Source organism: Chanodichthys erythropterus, chromosome 11 (assembly GCF_024489055.1).
Source record: "Chanodichthys erythropterus isolate Z2021 chromosome 11, ASM2448905v1, whole genome shotgun sequence".
NCBI lineage: Eukaryota > Metazoa > Chordata > Actinopteri > Cypriniformes > Xenocyprididae > Chanodichthys > Chanodichthys erythropterus.
Window position 1 is genome coordinate 7060071 of NC_090231.1, and position 25048 is coordinate 7085118.

General features: G+C 36.6%; 1 protein-coding gene across 5 annotated transcripts in view; it reads left to right on the forward strand.

Moving 5' to 3' along the window:
* Window positions 1-1965: 1965 nt before the first annotated feature.
* The window catches only part of igf1rb (insulin-like growth factor 1b receptor), a 111231-nt gene continuing 88148 nt past the window's right edge, over window positions 1966-25048 (forward strand). For all 5 annotated transcript variants that reach the window (XM_067401299.1, XM_067401300.1, XM_067401303.1 and 2 more), the window contains exons 1-2: window positions 1966-2947; window positions 9673-10233. In XM_067401299.1, coding sequence (XP_067257400.1) covers window positions 2866-2947; window positions 9673-10233 — 643 coding nt within the window. In that variant the 5' untranslated portion in view covers window positions 1966-2865. The remainder of the gene's footprint in view (window positions 2948-9672; window positions 10234-25048) is intronic.

Sequence of the window (25048 nt, forward strand, 5' to 3'; positions counted from 1 at the left end):
CTATTTGTAAATCGTGAGAAAATTGCAATTTTAACCAAGGCTCCGGGACGTGTGAGGAGTCGCCTGTCAATTGCGTCATACCCACGTTACCCTCGGTTTCCGGTTTTATTTTGTAGAAACCATGGAAACACCAAAGATGCTTTAATATATGACATGTTTTAATAGACAAGGGAACAACTGGTTTTATATATTTATAGACAGAAAACTAATTATTGTTATATAGCTCAACACATTTAGTCTTATTGTTTAAATCAAATTTTCTTGATTTATTTGCGAGTCTCATGCTTTACCATGCCTCAGAGAAAAACACTATTTTGTGAAGTAGCTAACATAGCATAATCAGATGTAGCTTTATTTTTAGTAACAGTAATACAGCATTTTCTCCATCATACAAAACGTTTTGAAATTAATTGCATGCCATTTATCAACACAAGCATCCAGCATTTAATATGATATTCTAAAATGGATCTATCTTACTGCAGTGTGTAACAGTGTCTGTAGCAGCCGCCGAGCGAACGCTCAGAGTAACGTTATAACATAATTTTCAAAACTGTCAAATGTATCTAATATGATAAACAGAGCTGCGTTACCTCATACTCATGACCGGAAAAGTTCATAATAAAAGTTAATAATCGCTCCTCGTTCAGCTCCACAACACTCGCTCCTGCTCTGCTTCATACTACAGTAACGTTAATAATCACATCCATGAACATGATTTCTTCCCGAATCCTATCCCGATTATTTTCCACCGGCTGTGATGTGGAGACCACATGTCCCAAGATTCAGCGCTCAAACTTGGCGTCATCAAGCAACGCCTTTGTTTTGAATAGGCCTCTAGCGACCTGTAGCGGACAGAAATCCTATATAATGCGCCTTTAATTTGCCTTATATTTTAATGTAAAATATCTTAATGATTATATTTTTGTTGCACTGTTTATTTATTTCAACATGAATAGTTAAAGGGTTAGTTCACCCAAAAATGAAAATAATGTCATTTATTACTCACCCTCATGTCGAAATCGGCCCATCACTACATTGTTAAAAAGTCGGTGTTTATTTTTTTTTGGCGCACAAAAAATAATCACTTTATAATATTAATATTGAACCATTGAACTCACATGAACTGATTTAAATATGTTTTTAGTACCTTTATGGATACTGAGAGAGGAAGTGTCATTGCTGGCTATGCAGGCCTCACGGAGCCATTGGATTTCAACAAAAATATCTTAATTTGTGTTCTGAGGATGAACGAAGGTCTTACGGGTGTAGAACGACATGAGGGTGAGTAATAAATGACATTATTTTCATTTTTGGGTGAACTAACCCTGTGGCAGACATTAATTTATGTGATAACCCAATAAATATTATTATTTTAACATTTTATATAACATGTTTGGTATTTATTTATACAACACGAAACATGCAAAATCTGTGTCAATTACACTAATTATGGATAAAACCAATGATGTCATATTATGACATCATATTACATGAGTGTTTTCCTACCAGCAGAACACAGAGTCCTTTGTCAAACAAAATTACAGTGAAACTAAATTGCATCTTCCCAAAAGAGGCATGACAATAAACTTGCTGTGTTTACTGTTTGAGACTACGAATTGAAACATTCATTTTGCATATGACAATATGTTATTGTGTGACTGTAATATAACACTTTAAAATACATATTTATTTTTATTTGTGTGGTTGTAATTTAAATAAATAACATTTTTATAATAAATATTATTTTTTATTAATTGCATACACATCCTATTTGACTATATTTGTAATAAATAAGTAAATAAATATTTCACATGACAAGAACATGTCTGTAGGCAGCTAAAGGTACTGAGACAGTGTTTTTCTCCAGATGCAAAATCCATTTTGCGTGTGTGTGAGCCAGTCCGGTGTTTCCCTCATACCTTCATCCAACGTAACGTTAGCCTACTATGCGTGTGAGTGCATGAGCGTGTGTGAGAGAGATCGAGGCTTGTTTACAGCGTCAATTCAACGGAGAGAGACTACAGGATCTACTACACATCCTTCACATCTCCTAAATGAACACGGGTCCGATCCTTCAAAAAGCATCTGTGTCCTCCATGCTCCGCTTCTTGAAGGGAAAAATCAAGTCCTGAAATCTCAGACTGAAGATGGTGGGAGGCAGTGAGAGACCATTTTAAACCCTGGACGGATATTATTTGGCATCTTTCTGAGTTTCTCTACCGATTTTAGGCCTTTAGAAACGCTGGATGAGAAGTACAAGGCATTTCACAGCTGATGAAGATCATACACACATACACACACTCATCCAGACTGTTTTAGCCAGCGGACCTAAGCGGGTTTCACTGAATAACTGCTAAAACCAGCCTGCGAGGAGACCTACAACGTGTTTTCCCCATTTTTTCCCACGACATGGAGCATGGAATTGCGGATTATCAAGCCGTTACGTGTTTTTCTCGGTTATTTTCACATATATTAACGAGGAGAAGCTGTCAAAAATAATATTAAACACATTTAAGGAGCCCGAGAACCAGTGCGGGTCAATCCCCCTCATGGTGAGGGCAGAGCGGGCTGAATCTGCTGGATATTCTCGCTGGGGTGTCTGGAGGGTCATTTATCCCAGCAAAACACCATGAAGATGGAACAAATTGGTTTTGTTTAATTATTTTCAGCTCTTGTGTATCTCTATTTTTGTTTTCACCCCCTCTCAAAGCTGGATAAACCAACTTTGATCATATTTTTGTACTGAGAAGACTTCAAGAGTCAAGCATCATCCACTCTGAGGGGTTGAGCTGCCTCCCCCTTTTTGTAACATATTTAATTTTTTATTTTTTTTTAAACAAGTGTTTGCCTTGTTTTTGTACAGGAATGAGGTCTAGCAGACAGAGGCGATATTGGACCTTGTTTTGTGGTCTGGTGCTGGTCCTCTCCACACTCTGTCATGGAGAAAGTAAGTTATAGTAAATGCATATGGATTAGAGCAACATATCATAATTGTTGCTGGTCTAAGAAAACCTTCACTTTCATTTTGCTTTCAAAGTTATTTCATTTCACTGATGTTTTAAGCTTTCATTTGGGATGTATGGCTAGAAAACAGTTCCAAATTTCAGACCAACCTGTTACTTTTCACTTAATTGCATGTTTTTTCCCTGCTGCTTTCCTTGATTTAAATGATTCATAATAGAAAAGACATGCATCACCGAACTGTCACAGTGTTCTAAGTCAAAGAACACAACAAAGTCAACTTTGGTCATCCTACCACTGCAGTTATATTACTATATCTAATGTGCTAATGTTGGAACCTAGTGTGGTCTAATTGTGTTTTACAAGTGCCATCATCTGCACATGTCGGTATAGATCTACTTTTAGCAGAAGTATGAAAGTCAGACTTGAGTTATCATGACCATTTTAGCAGCATGGGAGATTTTGGTGACCGTATCTGGTTTAAGCCATAAACCAACAGGTTCTTTAATAGACTAGAAGTTAGATGCAGTTGTTTTCCAGCTAACAAAAATATGTTCTAAGAACGTTTCTGAATGTTCTCAGAATGCTCAAAACATTCAGTTTTTTAAAATCTTTTCGTTAATGTGAATGTTAGAGAAAACATTAAGGGAATGCTGTCTCTATTTCTCATTTTGCAAGTTTATTAGGAACACACAAAAAAATGCTGGGTTAAAAACAACCCAAGTTGGGTTGAAAATGGACAAACCCAGTGATTGGGTTGTTTTAACCCAGCGGTTGGGTTAAATGTTTGCCCAACATGCTAGGCAGTTTTATTTAACCCAACTATTGTTTAAAATTACTGTATGGCTGGCTTAAAATGAACCCAAAATAGGTTGGAAATTGAAAGTCAGACATAATTACCAGATGCAACAATAATAATCAAAAGGTGAACATTAATTAATAAGCAATTTATTAGTATTAATAAGCAAACTTTTTAATAAATGTTCATGTATTAAATATATTACTAAATGTTCATTTTCAAAATACTTTGGGTTCATTTTAAGCATGCAGTACAGTAATTTTTAATCAATATTTGAGTTAAATAAAATTGCACAGCCAACTGGGCAAACATTTAACCCAGTCGCTGGGTTTGTCCATTTTAAACCCAACATAGTTTATTTTTAACCCAGCATTTTTTTTTTTTTTTTTTTTAGAGTGAACATTACCTTTTAAATGTTTTCCCTTACCACCTAAGTAGTAACATTTCAAAAACAGTAGACTAACGTCCAACTAAAATGTTTCAGAGAAACGTTCCATGAATAACGAATAAATCAAATTTTTTTGTGTTAATGTTTTGATAACGTTATTAAAGACCAGATAACTTTGAAGGAACATTCACACTACTTGAAGAATGTTTGTTTATAACTCTGAGAGAACCTTTCCAGAATGTTAGGGAAGTCCCTGTTAGCCTTAACTTCCCTGTTAGTTCTTGAAACAATAATAATTCTGATCTCATATAAGCTATTCTCTGGAAATCAGACTCTAAAACTCAATGCCTATTCTGTTTTTTAATGCTTTAGTAATGTTTTGTCTCTTTGCAAGTGTTTGATCTCCCTAAACCGTTTTAATTTGGTTCATGTATAACTTGAGTAGTCTCGCAACTGTTTAATGTATATTTGATAAATCACATATTATCTGTTTCACTATGACACTGAGGGCTGCTGGCGAGATTGGCCACAGATTATCATTTGTTACCTTTGGTGAACATAACTAACAGATAGTATTGATAAGTGTGGTTGGTTACAGTTCATGAGTTTGCTATCAGGAAGGGGCTGGTCTCTCTGATGTGGTTGGCTTTAAATTAAAGTTATTTTAGAAGAGAAAATACCATGACATGCTCAGTGCAAGGCGTGTTTGTTTACTTGTTAATGTATGTCTTGTGTGTGTAGGATCTGGAATATTAACCATTGCATGCAAACATGCTGGAAGAACTGAGTCATTTTTATTATTAGTTTTGGACTATGCAAATTTGTCTTTGTTTCTCTAAGCAAAACTGTCTTGCGTTCTTTAGTGCTAACACGGGGCCGTACATATGTGAAAAACATGCAAGATATTTCTCTCTTTTTAAATCAATAAGTTCTTCTTACAAAAAAGCAATTTTTGCTTCCCTTAATGTTTGACCACCACAAAATTTCCATGTTTCCAAGTAAACTGCAAATAAGACCCCCTGATTCATCCGATTCATCAAGAGAGAGGGGAAAAAATCTGTGTTTTTAAAATAGAACATGTAAAAACACCCGCTCTAGCAAAACAGACCCGGTTCTGTTGATCGGAAGAGTGAGGAGTTTGTGAAGTCTGTGTAATTGGGTTTTACTGTTAACCCCAGCGGTTGCAGGGCAGCGAGGCAGAGGAGGTTCTCGGTGGAAATCCTAAGTATAACCTGTCTCTCTTGGCACAGGACGGTTAAAGATTCCCAGTGGGACATAAATGTGGCTCAGGTTAACTGGTTGACTTATCTCGAAATCAAACCATTAGCTTATTAGTTGATCTGTCTTTTTGATTGGGTTAAAGCAGTTTTTGTGTTTGCTTGTCAGTTTGAAATTTTTGGAATCAACATTTTAATTGCAATTGACCCTTCACCAGGAGTTTGATTGACAAGCGATCTAACCAATCAGAATGCCGAATCCGCCATTTTGTCTGACAAAGCAGTCATGAGTTAATGATTAACCTAAGAAAAACTAGAAAAATTGTGTATATTGACGTCTTTCCGCGTTTGAAACAACATTCATTCTCATGTTCATTGATGTTTATTTGATGCTATAAATGAACTAGTAGGAAGAGATGATCGGTTTACGAGCCTCTTGAGCTGAGGCGCTACAACGTCTGTCACGACCATGGTCACGACACATTAAAGAGCCACAAAACGGTATTTATTGTTTGAATTTCTTTAAAAACTACACAGTTTGAAATCTGGGATTTTGTTTAATATCATAAGTAACCCGCTCTGTCTTGTCTGTCGACGTGTTGTCAGTGTCCTCTTTGCTCTGCGATGTGTTTTTCACTGCGTGTGGCGTGACAGCTTTACGGCTTGTCGGACAAAGCAACAGTAACTAAGTGGGGGGGTGGGGTTGTCTTAGCGAAGGGTCAATTCTGAAATTTAATCAAACTGGATGGAATGTTGTAAAGTTCCAAACAAACAATAAAAGAATTCCACAGAATTCATCAAATAAGTTGCTGATAGTAATGTTTGTGCTGTTGTTTTGGTTCTAAAATTTATGTCACTTCTTGGAAGATAATGTCATGAAAGAACTTGCTTTTAGTCTTTTGCAAAAGACTAAAAAAAAGTGATATTGAGGAAAATGAAAATCCAAAAACCAAATCTATACCAAATACAATCAAAACCAGTGTTGCCAAGTCTGCGGTTTTCCTGTGGAATTGGGCTACATTAACACTGTTGCCGCGGGTTGAAGCGACCCCAAATAACATGATATTTAGTCCCTGGAATGCAAATTTTACCAGGGAAACCCCACCAAAAAACACGGATTTTACCCCCCGGAACACGTTTTTCATAGGGGGACCCCCCTGAAATGCGATTGGGCTAGTTTTGAGTTGCAATTGGGTGGGTTTTGTTGTGAACCTGACAACCCTGCAAAACACCTGTAATGTAAGAAAATATTTAACATTGACCCCATGTTCAGTTTTTGGATTTTCTAAATTAACTAATATGATTTCTACTTTTAAAAGTTTAATCTTTCCCTCCAGTTTATTAAGAGATATTTGATGGGAACTTACAAAAGTAAACGGTAACACTTTACAATAAGGTTAATTTGTTAACATTATTTAATGTATTAAATAACATGAACAATGAGCAATACATTTGCTACAGTATTTGCTAATCTTTGTTAATGTTAGTTAATAAGAATCCAGCTGTTCATTGTTAGCTCATGTTAGTTCACAGTGCATTAACTTATGTTAACAAATACAACATTTGATTTTAATAATGTATTAGTAAACATTGAAATGAACATGAACCAAGAATGAACAATACAATACAGCATTCATTAATCTTAGTTCATGTCAACTAAAGTAGTTAACTAATGAAACCTTATTGTAAAGTGTTACCTTGTAAACTATGCTATGCTTAAAAACATTTGATGTCAACGTTGAAATGATGAGCAGAGGAAACCATTAAAGTACTGTGACCTGCTGTTAGCAAAAAATATGAGGCCACCTTGCTTTTTGGTTTTGTGAACACATTCCGTTTTGTTGTAGAATCTGAAGTGTTAGGATTTACTAGCTTGGGTTAAAAGCTTTTTTTTTTTTCTGCTTCATTTCTAAACAATGACATCAGTTTGTGACCTAATTTCCAAATGCCTCCACTCTGCTACCTATGAGAGTTCGCTATGGTGGGCTGGAATTGGGTTATCAAATGTAAACATGAGATTTGGAGAGCCATCAAAGCAATAAAGATAGCACAGTTTACTCAGCAGTGTGAAAATGTTAGAGTCCGCAGACAGGCCGGGTGCTGTCGGTCTTCCAGGGCGGCGAAAGATGCTTGTTTGTGCCATTTTCCAGCATAATGGATATAATACAAAAATGCATACTTGTTAGAGTCAGAATTTAAGGATAACTATAAAAGAAAGGACTTTCAAGAGGAAGAAGTGGGTCTTTTTACTCTGAGAATGTTTTCTAAGATTTAAAGGGTTATAATCTTTTAGGTAATGTTATCTCTTAAAGTTTCATTTAAGCTCTATAATTCATGAGCTCTATAATTATCTTGTTGCATTTTCCAGGATTCATTTTTTAGCTCAGCTTAAATGTTTTAGCATCTTTCTTTGTGTTTAGCCTGTGGGCAAATCACACTGTGGAAAATAAACAGCATAATGGGTGGTAGTGAAAGCAGGGATTTCTTTCTCAGGATACCTGTCATAAAAACACAAAAATCTGCCTTGTTAAAGCTCACTCATGGCTCATGGCTGTGTGTCAGTAGCAGAAGAAAACCCTCAGTTGGTTGAAACTTCTCACACGTCTCTTTGGCTTGACATCCAGTAAATGCGTGTTTGTTTCTTTGGCCTAAATCATTCGATTTTTGGTAAAAAAAAAAGTAAATTTGTCATCATTACTCATACTCAAACCTAGATGCATGTCTTTCTTCAGTGGAACATTAAAAAAAGGTATTTTGAAGAACATTGGGGTGCAAACAAGATTGACTTTCAATGTAAAAACACATCTTCAAAATAGGGGTGGGCGATCTTCCCAAAATTTCATATCACAATCTTATAACAAACAATCATGATCCACGATCTGAATCGCGATCTTCACGATTTTGAAAAGTACTATCGAGAATATCCAGACTGGAACTAGCCTATGGACTTAACTATTTGCACAATTTAAACCAGTATTACATTAAACAATAAGTTGTAAAATAGTAATTAAACCCTGAGTTAAACTTTAAAACACTGCATAGTCTTCACTGTATGCATTATACATTGATTCTTATTTAAACTACTAAAGTTATTCAGTCAAAAGCAGTGAGTGATTTTGTCTTTGTCTTTTGTTTAACATTAAAGGGTTAGTTCACCCCAAAATGAAAATTATCCCATGATAATGGGGATCAGTTTCTTTCGCAGTTTAATGGGCTTATAATAATTCTTTTTCAAATAAAATAAAGCATGTCCCGCAGTAGACTACATTTTACGACAGTCACGTTACATGATTTGCCTGATTTGGATGTTAAGTTTAGGCTTTTGAAGGAGGAGCGAAAGAACACCGCTTTAAAGCAGAACTTTTACCTTCATAAATAGTTTTCTAAGTCCTTACGATGGTTAATTGACTTGTAGTGGTGTGTTTGAGGCGTGCACTAACCCCCTCTGGCACGCCTACGCCAGAAAACAGCACTTGCGAGTTGAGTTGCACCGACACAATCTCGCCTCATGTTCACGTTCACAAGAGAGTGACAAAATGCTTTACGGTAATTCAAAAACAATGTATATATTATGACTTTATAAGACAATTTCGAAAAATTACCCACCTCCATCGAGATTTCTTGTACTGTATTGTAGTCGTTGTAGTCCAGAGCTGTGCTTGGAGTATTTACGACAGTGTGATTCACTGAAGGAACCTGTAGGGGGAGCTTCGCGAATCTTACTGAGTTCCGCTTTAAAGGAAAGGAGCAGCATGCAGCACAATGACCGTTTTATCATGATTATCACATTTTTATAATCGTTGCAAGCCAAAACTGAAACTAAAAGGTTCATCTCACAGCCCTTCTGCAATTGAATTGTTTTTCAAATGTGTCACCATGCTTTAAAGACATGATAGACACATGATATAATTTGGCCAATCAGCACAGCCATCTAGTGGGCAGACATTGCTGTATTTTAACATTATTACGAGGATATAAACAATCACAATCTCTTGAAATGTAGATTTTGAGCGTCTTCAAGATCAATCACGATATAGAAATAAGATCACCCACTCCTACTTCAAAATATCTTCTTTTGTTTCACTGAAGATTGAAAGTCACACAGTTTTGAAATGACTCATTGCCAAGTAAATTGACTATTGCACTGCAAATTATGTAACATTTTCATGAATCTAACTAGTCATTCAAATATTCAAGGTCAGTTTTTAGCATCATTAAAATCTCTCGAAAGCATTGCTGCCCGTGACTGTTGAATATTACAGTCTGCATTGATTATCATCTGAATGTTTCTGTTTTCCTCCTTCCAGTCTGTGGTCCAGGCATTGACATTGGCAATGACATCAGTAACTTCAAGCGGCTGGAGAACTGTACAGTGGTTGAGGGATACCTGCAGATCCTCCTCATCGGAGGCAAAAACAATAACAACCAGGAGGTCTTCCGCACCCTCAGTTTCCCCAAACTGACCATGATTACGGATTACCTTCTCCTCTTCCGTGTATCCGGGCTGGACAGCCTGAGCACTCTCTTTCCTAATCTCGCCGTGATCCGGGGCCGTAACTTGTTCTACAACTACGCCCTGGTCATATTTGAGCTGACCAGCCTGAAGGACATCGGCCTCTACAACCTGCGGAACATCACGCGGGGTGCCATACGAATCGAGAAGAATCCTGAGCTCTGCTACTTGGATTCTGTAGACTGGTCTCTCATTATGGGTGCTGATTTGAACAATTACATTGCTGGAAATAAGCAGTCCAAGGAGTGTGGAGATGTTTGCCCGGGAATCATGGAGGACAACCCTCAGTGTATCAAGACGAACTTCAACGACAATGACAATTACAGATGCTGGACCTCCAACCATTGCCAGAAAGGTGAGTTACTCTGGGAATCTTAGTCTTTAGCTGTTTTGTAAGCCAATTTTTTTTTTTTTTTTTTTGCAATTGTTGAGATCTGATCCATTTTTTTAGACAGTGTAGTCAATATCTGATGTGTTGACTTTGGATGGTATAGTGATGAAATGTCATTGTTTGGGGAGCTAGCCTAGTTCTTCACGTTAACAATTTAACTTTCCTACTGCAAATCTTTTTTTTTAAACTGTTGCTCGACTATGATAGTAGTCAACCTGGGGTGACTTTATAGTGCCTCTTGTGGTAATGCTGAGAATGCAACTTTGAGATGTAGATGAATTCCTGCATTTCGCAATACCTTGATGCGTTGCATAGCTAGTGTTTATGTAAAGTATGTTTTTGTGCACCAATCAATCATAGAGTACATTCCTTTGACAGTTTTTGTCTGTCACTGATATCCTTACATTCTGTCATCTGTCATCACAAAGCTTGTCTCTGATTGTTATCAGTTAAGTAGAGTGGGGTCATCCAGCTTTCATTCTATGGGCTTCATATCTTGGCTGGTTTATATATTACAGTGAAGAAGAAAGTACAAGTTTGTTATAGGTTCTTCCTTTACCTTACTTTCACAATGAAAAATGGAGTCTAGTCACTGCAGGGGGTTTCATATGTGCTAGACTTTGAAGATAATGGCTTCATCTACAGGAAAGTTTGTGTCCGGAAGCATTCTTGAAATATCGAATTCCTGACAATGGTAGTGAACCGGGGGGAAAAAAACAAAACAAGCAACTTCGTTGGAGAAATGTAACTTTTTTTTCATCGAGATGAGAAAAACGAGGTGAAAGAAAGATCCAGAAAGCCAATATAAACGTGCAGAACGCATGCATGAAGAGGTCTGGTTGTAGTCTTCCACTATTGTGGTGTTTTTGGACAGAAGGATGCTGCAGTGGCAGACAAAGCGCCTCTCTCTGAAGGCAAAATACTTTAGCAGTTCCTCCCTCTTTCCATATAATTACCTTGTTTTCCTTTAACACAGATGTTTCTTCAAGGGCTGGTAGTGGTTTCCAGTCAGTCTGCCTAGCCTTTTTTTTCTTCCCAGCTCTTTAATTACCCAGTCAGGACTTGTTGTTCACCAGCCTTGTACTTTGCATTTCAGCTACATTTAGAGTAGATAGAGCTTACTGCAAATGTCTGCACACAGGAAAGAGCCCACATCAGATAGACTACTTAACAGTTCAAGTTGAGTTGAGATGCAAAATATTCAGCAGATATGGTACAGTTATCCACATGCTGCTGCGCAAAACTCTTTTGGCTACGATGCTGGGGTGTTATGTGTGGTGGCCAGGCATTATAGAGATGGTTTTAGTGCATTGCTAGGGTGTTTTGTATAGTGGTTGTTGTTTACTGGCCATAACATAGGGACTGCTTTAAGTCTGTGTTAAGTCTGTGCTTTTGCATCCTTTTTGAAGCTTGAAAGCTTTAGTCTTATATAAGAGTGATCAAATAGTCTTTAATTTTCTGTGGAACATAAAAGGAAATTCTAAAGTCATAAAGGATTTGGATTACATGAAGGTGAATGGATAATGATTGAAAATTCATTTCTGGATGAACTTGCTTTAAGAATTCACATTTTGTTTTGCAATTTTTACAAAATGTATTTTTTTTCCTACAGAAAAAATGTAAGACTCATCAGAAAGAGATCCTGTAAAACACTGCAATGCAAGGCTCTGATTACTTAAAGGTGCTCTATGTAAGTTTGTGACTGTACTAAGTTGTAGATATTTATTAAACATGCTCAGTTCACATTCGTTTCTCTGAAAACCATTGCTACAGCCAGTTATTTTACGTTGAAATTTGCATTCTGTGCCGGAATTTCTGTTTTTGTTTCGGTCTGTGCCGGCAGACCGCACGTTGCCAATTTACCCAATAGTATTTCGCCACCCCGGGTTGCCAGTTGGCGGAAAACACGTGCAGCAAATTGCAGCCATGGAAGCCAGCGAACAAACTGGGTCAGATTCGCAGATTCTACCTGACCTAAAAAGCCTCAGTATCCATCTAAAAATCTCTATGAACGGGTGCATATTAAAACGCGACTATCAACTCATCATAAATCAATCAATCAACTAATTATCTTACAGTGTGTAAGTCTCCTCGCCTTCCAATGTCAATTGAGCTTGCTCCTGTTGCGTGTCTTCAAACTGGCAACCGGCGAGAGCGTCGAGTCTGAGGAGGAGGGGGCGGGACAAGCTATTTTGAATTTGGACTGCAGTACCCATTTTAACCACTAGCTGTCATTCTTACATAGAGCACCTTTAAAGGAATTTACTTAGTTCACTTCAGAATACAATTTTCCTGATAATTTACTCACCCCCATGTCAACCAAGATGTTTATGTCTTTCTTTCTTCAGTCAAAAAGAAATTAAGGTTTTTGAGGAAAACATTTCTAGGATTGAAGGTCCAAATTGCAGTTTGTGCATGATCCCAGCTGAGGAATAAGGGTTGTGACCTTTCCAACATAGATTGTGTAATGCCCACGCATCGCAGAGCTAGTGCAAGAAGAGGTTTGTGGTTAAAAAGTATTTAAATTTGTATTTTTTTTTTTTTTTTAGAAAATGACAGATTGTTTTGCAAAATAAGACCTTATTCCTCGTCTGAAACTGACATTTGGACCTTCAACCTGTTGGTAGGCTTTGAAGTCCACTATATGAACTAATCCTTTAGCATGAACTAGCAAACCCAAACATGACCTTTTCAGTACCTTGTTGGCTACAGTTTGATCATAACATTGACCTTGAAGCTGTAAATGTCACACGCATTGGGTATTTAGTGCAGTAAAAGATGTCAGTGCAATATGATGCCTTTTGATGGGGGTGTTTTCCTTTGCAGCACAAAATTTGCTTCAGGCAAAAAACAGGAAATTAAGCAAAAGTTTGGATGTTAAATTAAAATCTAAATTGGATCACACTTTGTGTGTTAGTGCATGCCATTTTCAGTGTTTGCGAAGAGCTTTGCTGTTGGCGTCTTTGTTTATATAAGTTAGAAGTATCTTATGAGTCGTTTGTGGAAAATAAAATGTTCAGACTGGAACGGCAGCACTGGAATGTGTCTTTTGTGTCCTTTGAAGATGCAAATAAGAAATTTGGCCTTCTGGTTTGCCGTGATGTTCTTTGGGACAGCAGTGGCAGTGAGTTGGATGTCTGCCGTGAGTTTTGATGAAGTAGTGAGATTTTGGAGTGGTCTTTCACAGGTGACAGGTGAATGCTTTCTTTCATCTCTCTGCTGACCACCGTTGGGTGGAGACCAAGCGAAAATGTCACTGAAATGTCAAGCGCTTTAGCCAAATAGATTACAATGTCTTATGACTCAGAACTGGAGATTTCTTTCTTGCTCTGAATACCACAAGGTATTAGGCAGTTTTTAATTTGCTGTGTAATTGGTTCTCCCTGTTTCTTTTTCATGCAAACATTCCGATCCATAAAGTGCTGACAAGAGCAGCAATAAGCAAAAACAGGTTTGCTTATTAAAAGGGTCCATAAAGTGGCCTGTTTAGTGTTTACTTTGACACATCTTACTTACTTTTTTTTTTTAATTCTGATGTACACAATGCAGCACAGTTTGGGTGGTTGGTAGGGTGTTGCTATGCAGTTGTATCAGTGTTCTGGGATGTTGAGTTGAAGTCTATACATTTTTTGAGCCATTTTCATTATTTTCCAGCAAAACTGTTTTCATATAGGGAATTTCAAGTGATTGTTCAAGTACTAAAGCTGCACGATTCTGGATAAATTGACAATCGCAATTTTTTATTTTTTTTTTGGTTTCAAATAGAGATCACTATTCTGAACAGACAAGAGATAACTAAACAAAATAACATGTAATTTACTAGAGGTTCTGACAAAATGTTAATTATTGCAGTCTTTTTAAAATGACTCATAACTTGTTCACTTGTTTGATTACTGGATAAATCAGCGTTTTTGAACGAATCTTTTGAATGAATGATTCAATGACATACATTAAGTCATTTCTCACCACCTACTGGCGTAACAATGTAAATGATACAATCATTATTTGAAGTGCCAAGTTACTTTCAAATGGATCTGTAGGGCCCTATAAAATCCGTTTTATTTTTTCCCAAATTCCGTTTTATTTTTTCTTAAATTCCGTTTTTTCCGTTTTATTTATTTTTTGGCTCCATTTTAATGGTTAAATTAAATATTCGTAATCAAAAAGCATGTGTAATTTATTGAAATAATGAATCTTGTCCAATTTACCAACAATTTAATAAAAGTTTAACGAAAAAAAAATATATATATTTTTTAGGACCCTACGTTTGATTTTTTTTCCCCTTTAAATTTTATTTTCACAATTCTGTTTTCTGGATTCCATTTTAATGGTTTAATTCCATTTTAATAATCAAAAAGTATGTCTAATTAATTGAATTCTTAAAAACAACAATATTAATTAATTCGCGATTGTGTGTGAGGTAAATGAAACTGCGCTTCCGCATCATTCATTTCAGAGGCACACAGGCATGCAGGATTCATGTTTAAATAGTCTTTTTGCGGTTTAATATTCAGTCACTAGTCTATATCGTGATTTAATTTACGTGTACTGAACTGCTTTTAATTCATTCATCAAAAATTTGACAAATTCCTTGACATTCCACGTTATATAGTAAATTCTGTTTTTATGATTGGATTCCGCGATTCCGTCCGCGATTCCGTGATCGCGGAAATTATAGGGCCCTAGATCCGCTCTATTCTGATCGCTACTGTAGACATCAGTGTTTATATCTGAACTATAAACTTTTGTCCCAGTACTTGTCATAACTTGAATATTTGGATCTGAATTTTCGAATGAGATCATGTGGGGGTTTGAATAGAGATCACAATCTTTTAACGATTAATCGTGCAGCTCTATCAAAGAAATCGTTTGCAGAAAATTTGCTATTTTAAGAAAATATACAACAATATACATTTAAAATACAACAAAAATACACATAAAATATATCACATTTGATGTATATAAATTATGTAAAACTTCAGGTAGAGTTGTTTTTCATGGTGGAATATATAAAATATATAAAATATGTATTTAGAAATAAGATTTGGTACTATAAATTATGTAAAAAAATGTTTAAATATATAATGTATACAAACAATTTTTCAGTGAAATTATTAGATGCTAGGGAAATAAAAAAATTGAACTGAACGATTTGAGGCATCATTCATGTTTGTAGCACAATTTTCGTGAGAATTGTGAAATTTTGTTGCACAACAAAGTTTAATACGTGTTAGGTTTTTGTAGTGAGTTTTGTACTAATCTCTAACAGTAAGTATTAGCAGCAGTAGTAATGGTGACGCTTGCCATTGCAAACACCACTTAAAAAAACGTACGTTTGTCAATGCTTTCTGTCAAATGTCCAGTGTAAAGAACTGAAGGCGTAAATGTTTATTGTGATTTCAAATGTAGACATTTAACTACTACAACTGGCTGACTCAGTTTCGAGCACAGTCTCTGTTATCTAGCCGAAGAACGAGCCGCGGCGCCCTGCGGGAGGGAAAGCACTCATCACTTAATGAGCTGCCTCTGAGTGATCTCATCCGCTCCGCACCACGGCCGGAAACATTCAGCCCCCAACAAACGCTTGGGGGACTCTCTCAGACCGGCCAACCGGAGAATGGGGGCCTTGTTTTAATTACCGTCCGTTTATCTTGCCACATATAAAGGGTGAGTTTCTGCCTGGCCAGGCAGCACAATAGTGTGACTTCCTCTTTGTGTTCTGCCTCTCCCACATACTTCATTAACCTCAGCGGACAGTATAACTCTTTCACCGGAGCATTGTGTCTCCGCCAGAGCGGCTCAATGCCGGAGTCACAGTCAAAGACAGTCTGCCCTTCACAGTATCATGCTGAATGTCTTGGCCATCATCAAGGTTGCATGTTTGTCAAACTTTATTGTGTGTTTAACAACAGTTTATTCTAGATAAGAATAGCATGTGCCAGTTGAGTGAGGTTGTCTTCAGTAGAATTGCTGCATGCTAGTGTTCAGTTGACAAGTAATTTATTTATGGATGTCTGGACCGTCTTTTCTTGCCCCAGAATTTTATATATATATATATATATATATATATATATATATATATATATATATATATATATATATATATAAAATATATTACTATTATAACATTAGGGCTGCGTTTAATAATATGGATTTCGTGATTTTAATCGATTCTCATTTTGAAGAACCGATATTGATTCTTAAATCCCAAGAATCGATCTTTCAGTCTATGCTCTTTTCTAGGGCCCTATGATTTCCGTGATGCAGAAAACACAATATCCAGTCATAAAAACTAAATTTACTGTATAATGCGGAATTTCATGGAATTTTTCAAAATTTTGATGAATAAATAAAAAGTAGTACTCTTAAATCAGATTGTGATATAGACTAGTGTCTGTGAATATTAAACTGCAAAAAGATATGAAATATGAATATATTATTAAATATATCATATATCATATTATCATATTAAATACAGTATATATTAAAAATATCATTAAATATGAATCCTGCATGGTCTGTGAATGAATGGCACAGATGCGCGGTTTCATTTACAACACACTGAAGCATGCTTTGCGCTCGTGGTGTTTTCAGCCTTTGAATACATGAACTTCATCTCCAGAGCTGCTCTGAGAGTCACTTCCTGAGCATTTTACCATCGTCATATCATAAACACAGAAACTCAAAGGACTTCATGGCAATCAAAAAAAAGTTTGCTTTAACTTAAAGAAATTGTGACAGAAATATATTTAGCTACGTCTCAATGTAATAAAACTAACACTAATAACAACAGCAATAATAAAAAAAGTAATAATCACAATTTTTCTTCCATGTTTTAATTTTAACTGTAAAGCTCTGTTGTGCAGAACTTTGTTTGACAAATTTATTTTTTAATCATATTAATGTTTTATGCCTTCATTTGATTGACAAAAAAAATAAAATACAGAACACAGAATTTCTGAAAAAAAAAAAACTTTCATAGAAATAATAAAAAATGTTGTTTTTATCAATTCAATTAATTAGATGCTTTTTGAGTATTATAATTTAATTAAACCATTAAAATAGAATCCAGAAAACACAGAATTTGGTAAAAAGTCTTTCGTAGGTCCCTAAAAATGTAATTTTTGTTAAACTTTTAATAAATTGTTGTTAAATTGTACAAGTTTCATGAAGACATGATTTTTGATTACTGAAATTTAATTTATCCAAAAAAATTAAAATGGGGGAAAAAAACAGAATCCAAAAAAATTAAAACCGAAAAAAAACAGAATTTTGGAAAATGGGCCCTAGTTTTCATTTGATGAATGAACAAAGCTTTGTAGCGTGCCTCCAATAAATTGCAATAAGCTTAGTGCTTTTTAACTTCTGGGGCCCTATAATACACCCGACGCAAGGCGCAGCGCAAGTGTGTTTGCTAGTTTGCGTCCGGCGCCGTTCGCGTTTTCCCGTTCAGCGCCACGTCCTTAAATTAGTAAATGCATTTGCGCCAGTTAGTGCGCCCATGGGCGTGCTGGTCTAAAAAAGAGGTGTGTTCAGGCACATTGCCGGTGCATTGCTATTTTAAGAAGCTGAAAATAGACTGCGCCATAGACCAACTAAACCTAGTCTAAAGTCAATGGCGCAATATTTGTTTGTTAGAGCGCGTTGGTAGAAACTGCGCCTCTGGGCGCGTCCTGGGCGTTGACTTTGCTTATTACACACAGGGATGCGCATCACACAATCATGCCAAATATTAAAAACAAAAGGATTACAGTGTAAAAGAATATTATTGTGTAGGCTAAATGAATATAAAAATGTAATGATGAATAGTCATTGCGTGTATGAGAATTAGGCTACCTCTTTTCAATTCAGCCTATTACTACTTATAACGGACACAATCACTGCTGATTCATCCCACGCCGCCTTCACCTCGGGAAGCTTTGGTGGATTCCTGCTTGTCCCGTAGACGGTCTGCTCGCGTGCTTTAACTTCGCGCACGAGCAGATCGGTTTCTTCGCTTGAAAAGCTTTCAGCTTTTCCGCCAACAAATTGCGCCATGTAAATAGCAATCCGCCATGCCGCGAGCGCATCTCACTCTTAAAGGGAATGGGAGATGACACTCTGATTGGTTTATTGAACGTTACGCCCATTACTCATTAAGAGAATAGGGACGACCCATTTCAAAAATGCGCCCCAGCGCACGGACTGTTTTTCCGTCGTTAAAATAGCAAAAGTGGATTTGGACACGCCTTGAGTGCACCTGGCCGTGCGCTTTACACTTAAAATATGACCTACACCCACCCGTGTAGCAGGCTTATATATTGAGTCCCGTTTGTGATGTAATTATTGTGATGACTGTGATGTAAGTGCACGCTTCATATAGGCCGACTCTCTTAGTCGGATTCTTCAGCATCTGCTCAGGCATACCGAAACATCCGTTATCAGACTGTCTGTGTGTGGCGTCGCAGAAGCAAACGGGAAGAGAGGAATCTGTCCCTTTAAGTGGGCATATAATTAGGCAGGAATTCCAGCTGGCTTAGTCACCGCTGTATGGGGAGGATAAAGGGGAAAACCATCGCTCTCAGCCATTGCAGGGACCACTGGCTCGCTCTATCATTCTGCAAGAATGTGTGTGAAAATCGTGGGGGCAGGGGTGGGGTTGCTGTGGTGATAGCCGGGGTTGCTTTGCAAGGGCAGTCTGGGGTTGTGTGATTTTGGCACCGCTTGTTTAACCAGTAGGGTTCCAGGCATTTGCCCAAACACGTTAGGAATGATCTAACCTTTGGGCATAGGTGATGGCTTCAAGGAAGGCTTATCTTTCATTTTGTCTGTTGCTAGCCTTTTATTTAGGATAGCGGCTGGAAGTGCTTAATAAAAGCCCATTGCTCAACTTTTGTGCTTTTGAAATGCTTTTAATGATGACATGAAGCACACTTGCTGAAATGCAGCAGAATTCCAAGTTAAACAGAATTTTAAGCATATAAGCAGTGTAAGACAGGACTTGATTTTTTTTTTTTTTTTCCTTAAACCCAAGCAATTAAATATCTTATCCCACACAGTTAATGCTACAGGCATGAATGATGCTGATGCAAATCATGCTGCTTATTGAGGAGATCCGTGTCTACAGAACGAAATATCGTTGAGACTATTTTTTGTCTTCGGCCAGTAAGAAACCATAACCATCCAGAACTACCTAGCAACCAAACAGCAAGTTTTGGCATCTAAATTGAATGTGATGAGATAAAACAAATGTGTAAATGTTCACTAACTTTCACATTTTTGGGATTGGAAAGATTTTTTGTATTATCTGATCAGAACAGTAATGTAAACTCTTATTTACTCTTATTTTCTATTAACATATTTTAAAATGTTAATTTATTCCTGTGATCAAAGTCTTCAGTGTCTTCAGTGTCACATGATCCTTCAGAAATCATTCTAATATGATGATTTGCTGCCCAAGAAACATTTTCAGGATTATTTGATGAATAGAAAGTTCAAAAGAACAGCATGTATTTGAAATAGAAATCTTTGTGTAACATCATAAATATTTTTACTGTCCCTTTTGATCAGTTTAATGCATCTTTGCTGAACAAAACTATTAATTTCTTAAAAAAAATAATAAAATAAAATTTTTTACTTTTGATACGTAGTTACGATGACAAGAAAAAAAAACATTTTCCTGTTGAGTTTGTCCTTGGAGGCTGCAAAAAACCCAAACTTCTGTGTTGTTTTGAAGTTTAGCGTTACAAGGCTTATTGCTTATGATAAGATGCAACCTTCTGACGTTTCTAGTGGCATTTGAATTTGTCTAAAATGAATGACCCGATTTGTTAAGAAAATTTCCGTGCATTAGATTAGCACATCCTCCCCGCTATCTCTGTAGTTTGTTTTCAGACCTTTTCATCCGGCTTGATGGTAGGACCAATCCAGTGAGACTCCTCCACCACATGAACAAGTGCAGGAAGAGGAGTAATCGGAGATCATTTGCATCCGTCTGTGTTCTTCCTCTTGTGCGACTGAAGCATATGAAGGGGAAATTAGGCCTTGCGTGGAGAGAGTTTCCTGCAGATTTACAGGGGAGCGTGATTCATCCCACACACTCAGTGTCTCATTCATAGAAACGCTAGCGTGACTTCCTTTTTCATACGCTGTCTCGGTTGTAGATTGCCCGCAGTTAGAGCATGATGCCAGCAATGGTGACAGTTTTTTTTTTTTTTTTTTTTTTTGTCTCTGCCACACTTTGCGTCATTTTTTCCCCCTCAAAACTACGTTGAAAGACACTGGATTATTAGGTGAATCCTCCTCTCCTTGGGTGATTTTAGATGGAATGATGTTGCCGCTGATGTTGACGCATGTCAAAATATTTGTGTTCTGTCAACTCGGTCCAATGTAGGGCTTATATTCTTGTCTTTAAGGGCTTCATCTTCACTTGTGACGCTGATGTGTTTCCCTTCCCGTCCTGGAGCGGACGGTTGGGTTTAATCCAGGCCCTCATTACGGTTGTCAGCGCTGTCCCTAATGGCCACAGGTAGCTGGGAGCGCCCTGTCGAGCTGTCTTCCTGTCTGTCTCTTCTGGAACACCCCGCCTTACTTGTCTGTTAGCTATAACGAATGATTTACAGTGTGTCACTCATTAAAGTTCACCAGATATTTCAGTACTGTAATTGTATGTAAGCCACTGAAAGAAACCAACTATGAATCTGAGTAACATGTTTTTGACCATCTCTAATGGAGATTCATTAGACCATCTTAAAATAAAGTAATAGAGATTTGACAAACAGTAATTTTTACCACAGCTTTGGGGTTTTCTTAAGTTGGAGTATTTTTAAAAGACTGCTGCAACATCAGTAGGGATTAGGGCTGCACAGTTAATCGAAAATAAACCGAATGTGATTTGGCAAAGGCGGTTTTTTAATTTTGTATTAAATGCACAGCTTGTCAGTGCACCACGGCTCTGAGATCAGTAGTAAATGCTGCTACATCTGAAAGCCAGAGGGCGCTCTAGCGCAGAAACTCCAAGTATGCCCCGCAGAAGTTCGATATAAGGCACGTCATTCCAGGAAATCCCTATGGGCATCATATTATTGCTGTAGCTGAATAAACAGAAGATTGAAACACTTTAAACATGATTAATAAACACAGGACTACGACAATATATGGTTTATCTTCTTTGGTTTATAGTTCTTCAAGCCTTGCCTGGTATTTTCATGATAATGAAATATATTTATACTTCAGTGCTGTTTCGTTTTGGCCTGATTTTGTTCGAAATCAAATGCTTGTTTTTTTTTGTTTATATAAACAAAAAAAAAAAACAAGCACGACCAGCTGCATAGTCCAATTCCTAGCAAATGACTCCTTACACTATATATTACTAGGAATCGGGCTACAGTGGGATTTGGGATTTGGACTATGCCGTTCATACTGGTTTTATGTTTTCATAAGGAACCAGCATAAGAGTCATTTGTTTGGAAATATAAAACTATGGCAGTCATGCTCTTTTTATTTTGTTATTTGTTCATTTATTCCCTAACAAACCTTCTCATAGAGTCATTTGGTTGACAATTGGTCGTGCTGTCTGTTTTTGATGCACTAAAGAACCAACCCATTAGTCATTTGTTTTGGATTTGTACTTTGCCTATTGAGCTCTTTTTATTTATTTATTTGTTTGTTTTGTTTATGAAGCTTCTTATAATGTGTTGGGGAATTGGATTACACTGGTTGTGCTGTATGTTTTTGATTAACTAAAAAAAATAAGACCCTCAATTGTTCTCATAAGAGAAAGTTGTTCTATACTAATTGTTTTGGGATTTGAACCTGTAACCCCAAGTATGAGCAATACTAACAATGATAAACCACCAATAAACTATTCTTCCACCAAAAATGATAGTTTATTAGCATAATAATTGGTGATATTGTAGATTTGGAGCATTATTATAGCATTCGCATGATGTTAAGTCAGGTTTTCATATATTAAAACAGCTCAAAGGTGGCTCATCAAGTCAGAATTTAGAGTTGGAACTGTGCATAATTAAGTGGCAAATATCATTGCTATTCCATCACGTTTTCTTACTGCTTGACCACAGTCTCGGTTATGCATAGGCAAGCGCAACCTGGCAAATTAGGCATTATGACATTCCCCTTACTCGGGTAGTAGGTGAGAGGGTGGAGGGTCTGTTCTCAGCCAGGTAGGTGGCCTAATGTCTGAGCCGAAATAGTCCACAGGTGAAAGAGTGCACTCGCAACACTAAGACGGATGTGTGAGCAGATATGGCTGCTGTCTTGCTCCAGTAATGTTAGAGATTAATAGAGGATAAGTATGAAGTGTTTTACGGCTTCATCATCAGATAATGTGGACTTAGTAAGGGTTATATATAGCTGAGTAGAACACACGGTGTACCTCAATGCCTATTAAAGACTGAAATTAACTGGCAAGGGCAAACAGCACTTTGGAGCACATGTATTTATTTAATTAAATTACAGTCAATGGCTCTAAGCCATATTGCAGTATTGATTTTAATTCAATATATTGTCTATCTCTATTTTTTGTTGATGTTCTGCTTGCGTTCTTTTAGTACCTGAACATCAACCCTAAAGTCTATTGTGCCATAGTAGTAGGGCTGTTCACCTTGCAGTGAATTTGAGTGGCTTATTATCACGTTAAGCAATATTATAAAAAAAAATTTTTTAAAGGGGTGGTTCATTGCGAATTCACTTCTTTAACTTTAGTTAGTGTGTGATGTTGCTGTTACAGCATAAACAACGTCTGCAAAGTTATGATGCTCAAAGTTCAAAGCAAAGCAAGATTTTTTATTTTAAAGAATTCTCTGTTTAAGGACTACAACAGATGGCTTGTATGGACTACAACAAGCTTCTTTCCGGGTTGGTGACATCACTAACCCTAAAATTTGCATAAACCCCGCCCCCAAGAACACACAACAAAGGATGAGGCCATGTTATTGCCATACAGTACGTAACACAAATGCAATAGCATTTCATAAAAGCAAGATGACAACATGACAAATTATTACCATAATTAAACTAAACTACATCTTCATGCAGCATATATTCTCTGACTCTGTAGGCATCTTACAACAGTTCCCACATGAGCGATTTATAGATTATCATGACAGAATATGCAATCAGTAACTTTAAGATGTTAATTCCACATCATTTACATCTTGTAAATGTGGCATTATATGACCCCTTTAAAAAAAACTTTTTTTGCTATATAAATAGGCATAAGTGTTATGATGTGGTCAGCAGGCACAAAGATGAAGGAGATTCAAAAACAAAACAGGCTTTATTAATAATTCAAACACTTTGAATGAACACGCAGGGGAATAATACAAACTAGGGCTGCACGATATATCGCATGAGATTGTCACGCGCATTTCGTCAGTAAAGCCGGTTCCCTGATTACCGTTAAATCTCCATCACCTGCTTTCAAATGGAGCGGCATTTAATAGACAGAGCCGTAGATCACTGAAAAGCCACGCAATATCGCGTTCATTATCGAAGGCGATTCATCTGCGATATGAACGCGATATTGCGTGGCTTTTCATTGAACTACGGCTCTGTCTATTAAATGCCGCTCCATTTGAAAGCAGGTGATGGCGATTTAGCGGTAATCAGGGAACCGTCTTTATTGATGAATTGCGCGTGACAATCTCATGCGATATATCGTGCAGCCCTAATACAAACCACAATGCATAAACGAGAACTGACAAGGAACAAATGAAATACAGGGCTATAAACAGCGGTAGAACAGAGGAATGTAAACTAGACACATGAAACTAATACATAACTATAGAAACAAACGAGGACATAATCAGTAACTAATGAAACTGAAACTAAACAGGCCATTCACTGGAAATACCCTTAAACATTGAAATGATGCTACGACAAAGATATCGCTTTCCTCTTCAGACATGGAAAACTTATTTTTTTCCACAAATATATGACTTGACCTGAAGAAGGACAGATGCAGGTAATCAGTCAACTTTTTTCTCTCACTCTCTGCTTGTTTTGTGAAAATCTACTGCGCCTCTGTACAAATCACAGTGGTACAAGAGTCTTAAGTAGAAAAGAGCCAGTTGGTGTAAAAAAACAAACAAAAAAAAAAACATTTTTAACTCTTATCATCATTAACTTTTACACTGAATGTTAAATAAGAAGGGCATAGCCCTAGAAAAAAACAAAAAAAACAAACAAAAAAAAAACATGAACTTCCCGGTTGTGGTGGTTTAGGGCCCTATAAAATCCTTTTTATTTTTTTCCCAAATTCCGTTTTTTCCGTTTTGATTTTTCTGGATTCGTTTTTTTTTCTGTTTTATTGATTTTTTTTTTTTTACCTCATTTTAATGGTTAAATTAAATTTTAGTAAGCAAAAAGCATGTCTAATTTATTGAAATAATGAATCTTGTCCGATTTACGAACAACTTAATAAAAGTTTAACAAAAAAAATAAATTTTTTTAGAGCCCTACGTTTTATTCTTTCCCCTCAAATTATTATTTTTTTTTTTACCAAATTCTGCTTTCTGGATTCCATTTTAATGGTTTAATTCCATTTTGATAATTAAAAAGCATGTCTAAGCAATTTATCTTTTAATCATGAAATGAAACTTTTTTTTTTTGTCAAATTTACTGTTAAAATTAAAACATGGAAGAAACACTGAGATTATTGTTTAAAATATATTTTAATAATTTATTATTAAATTAATTTATCTAAATTCTACTGTACAACAGTAATATGTTTCTGTCAAGTTAAATCGAACTTTTATTTTGACGGTTTGCCTAGAGT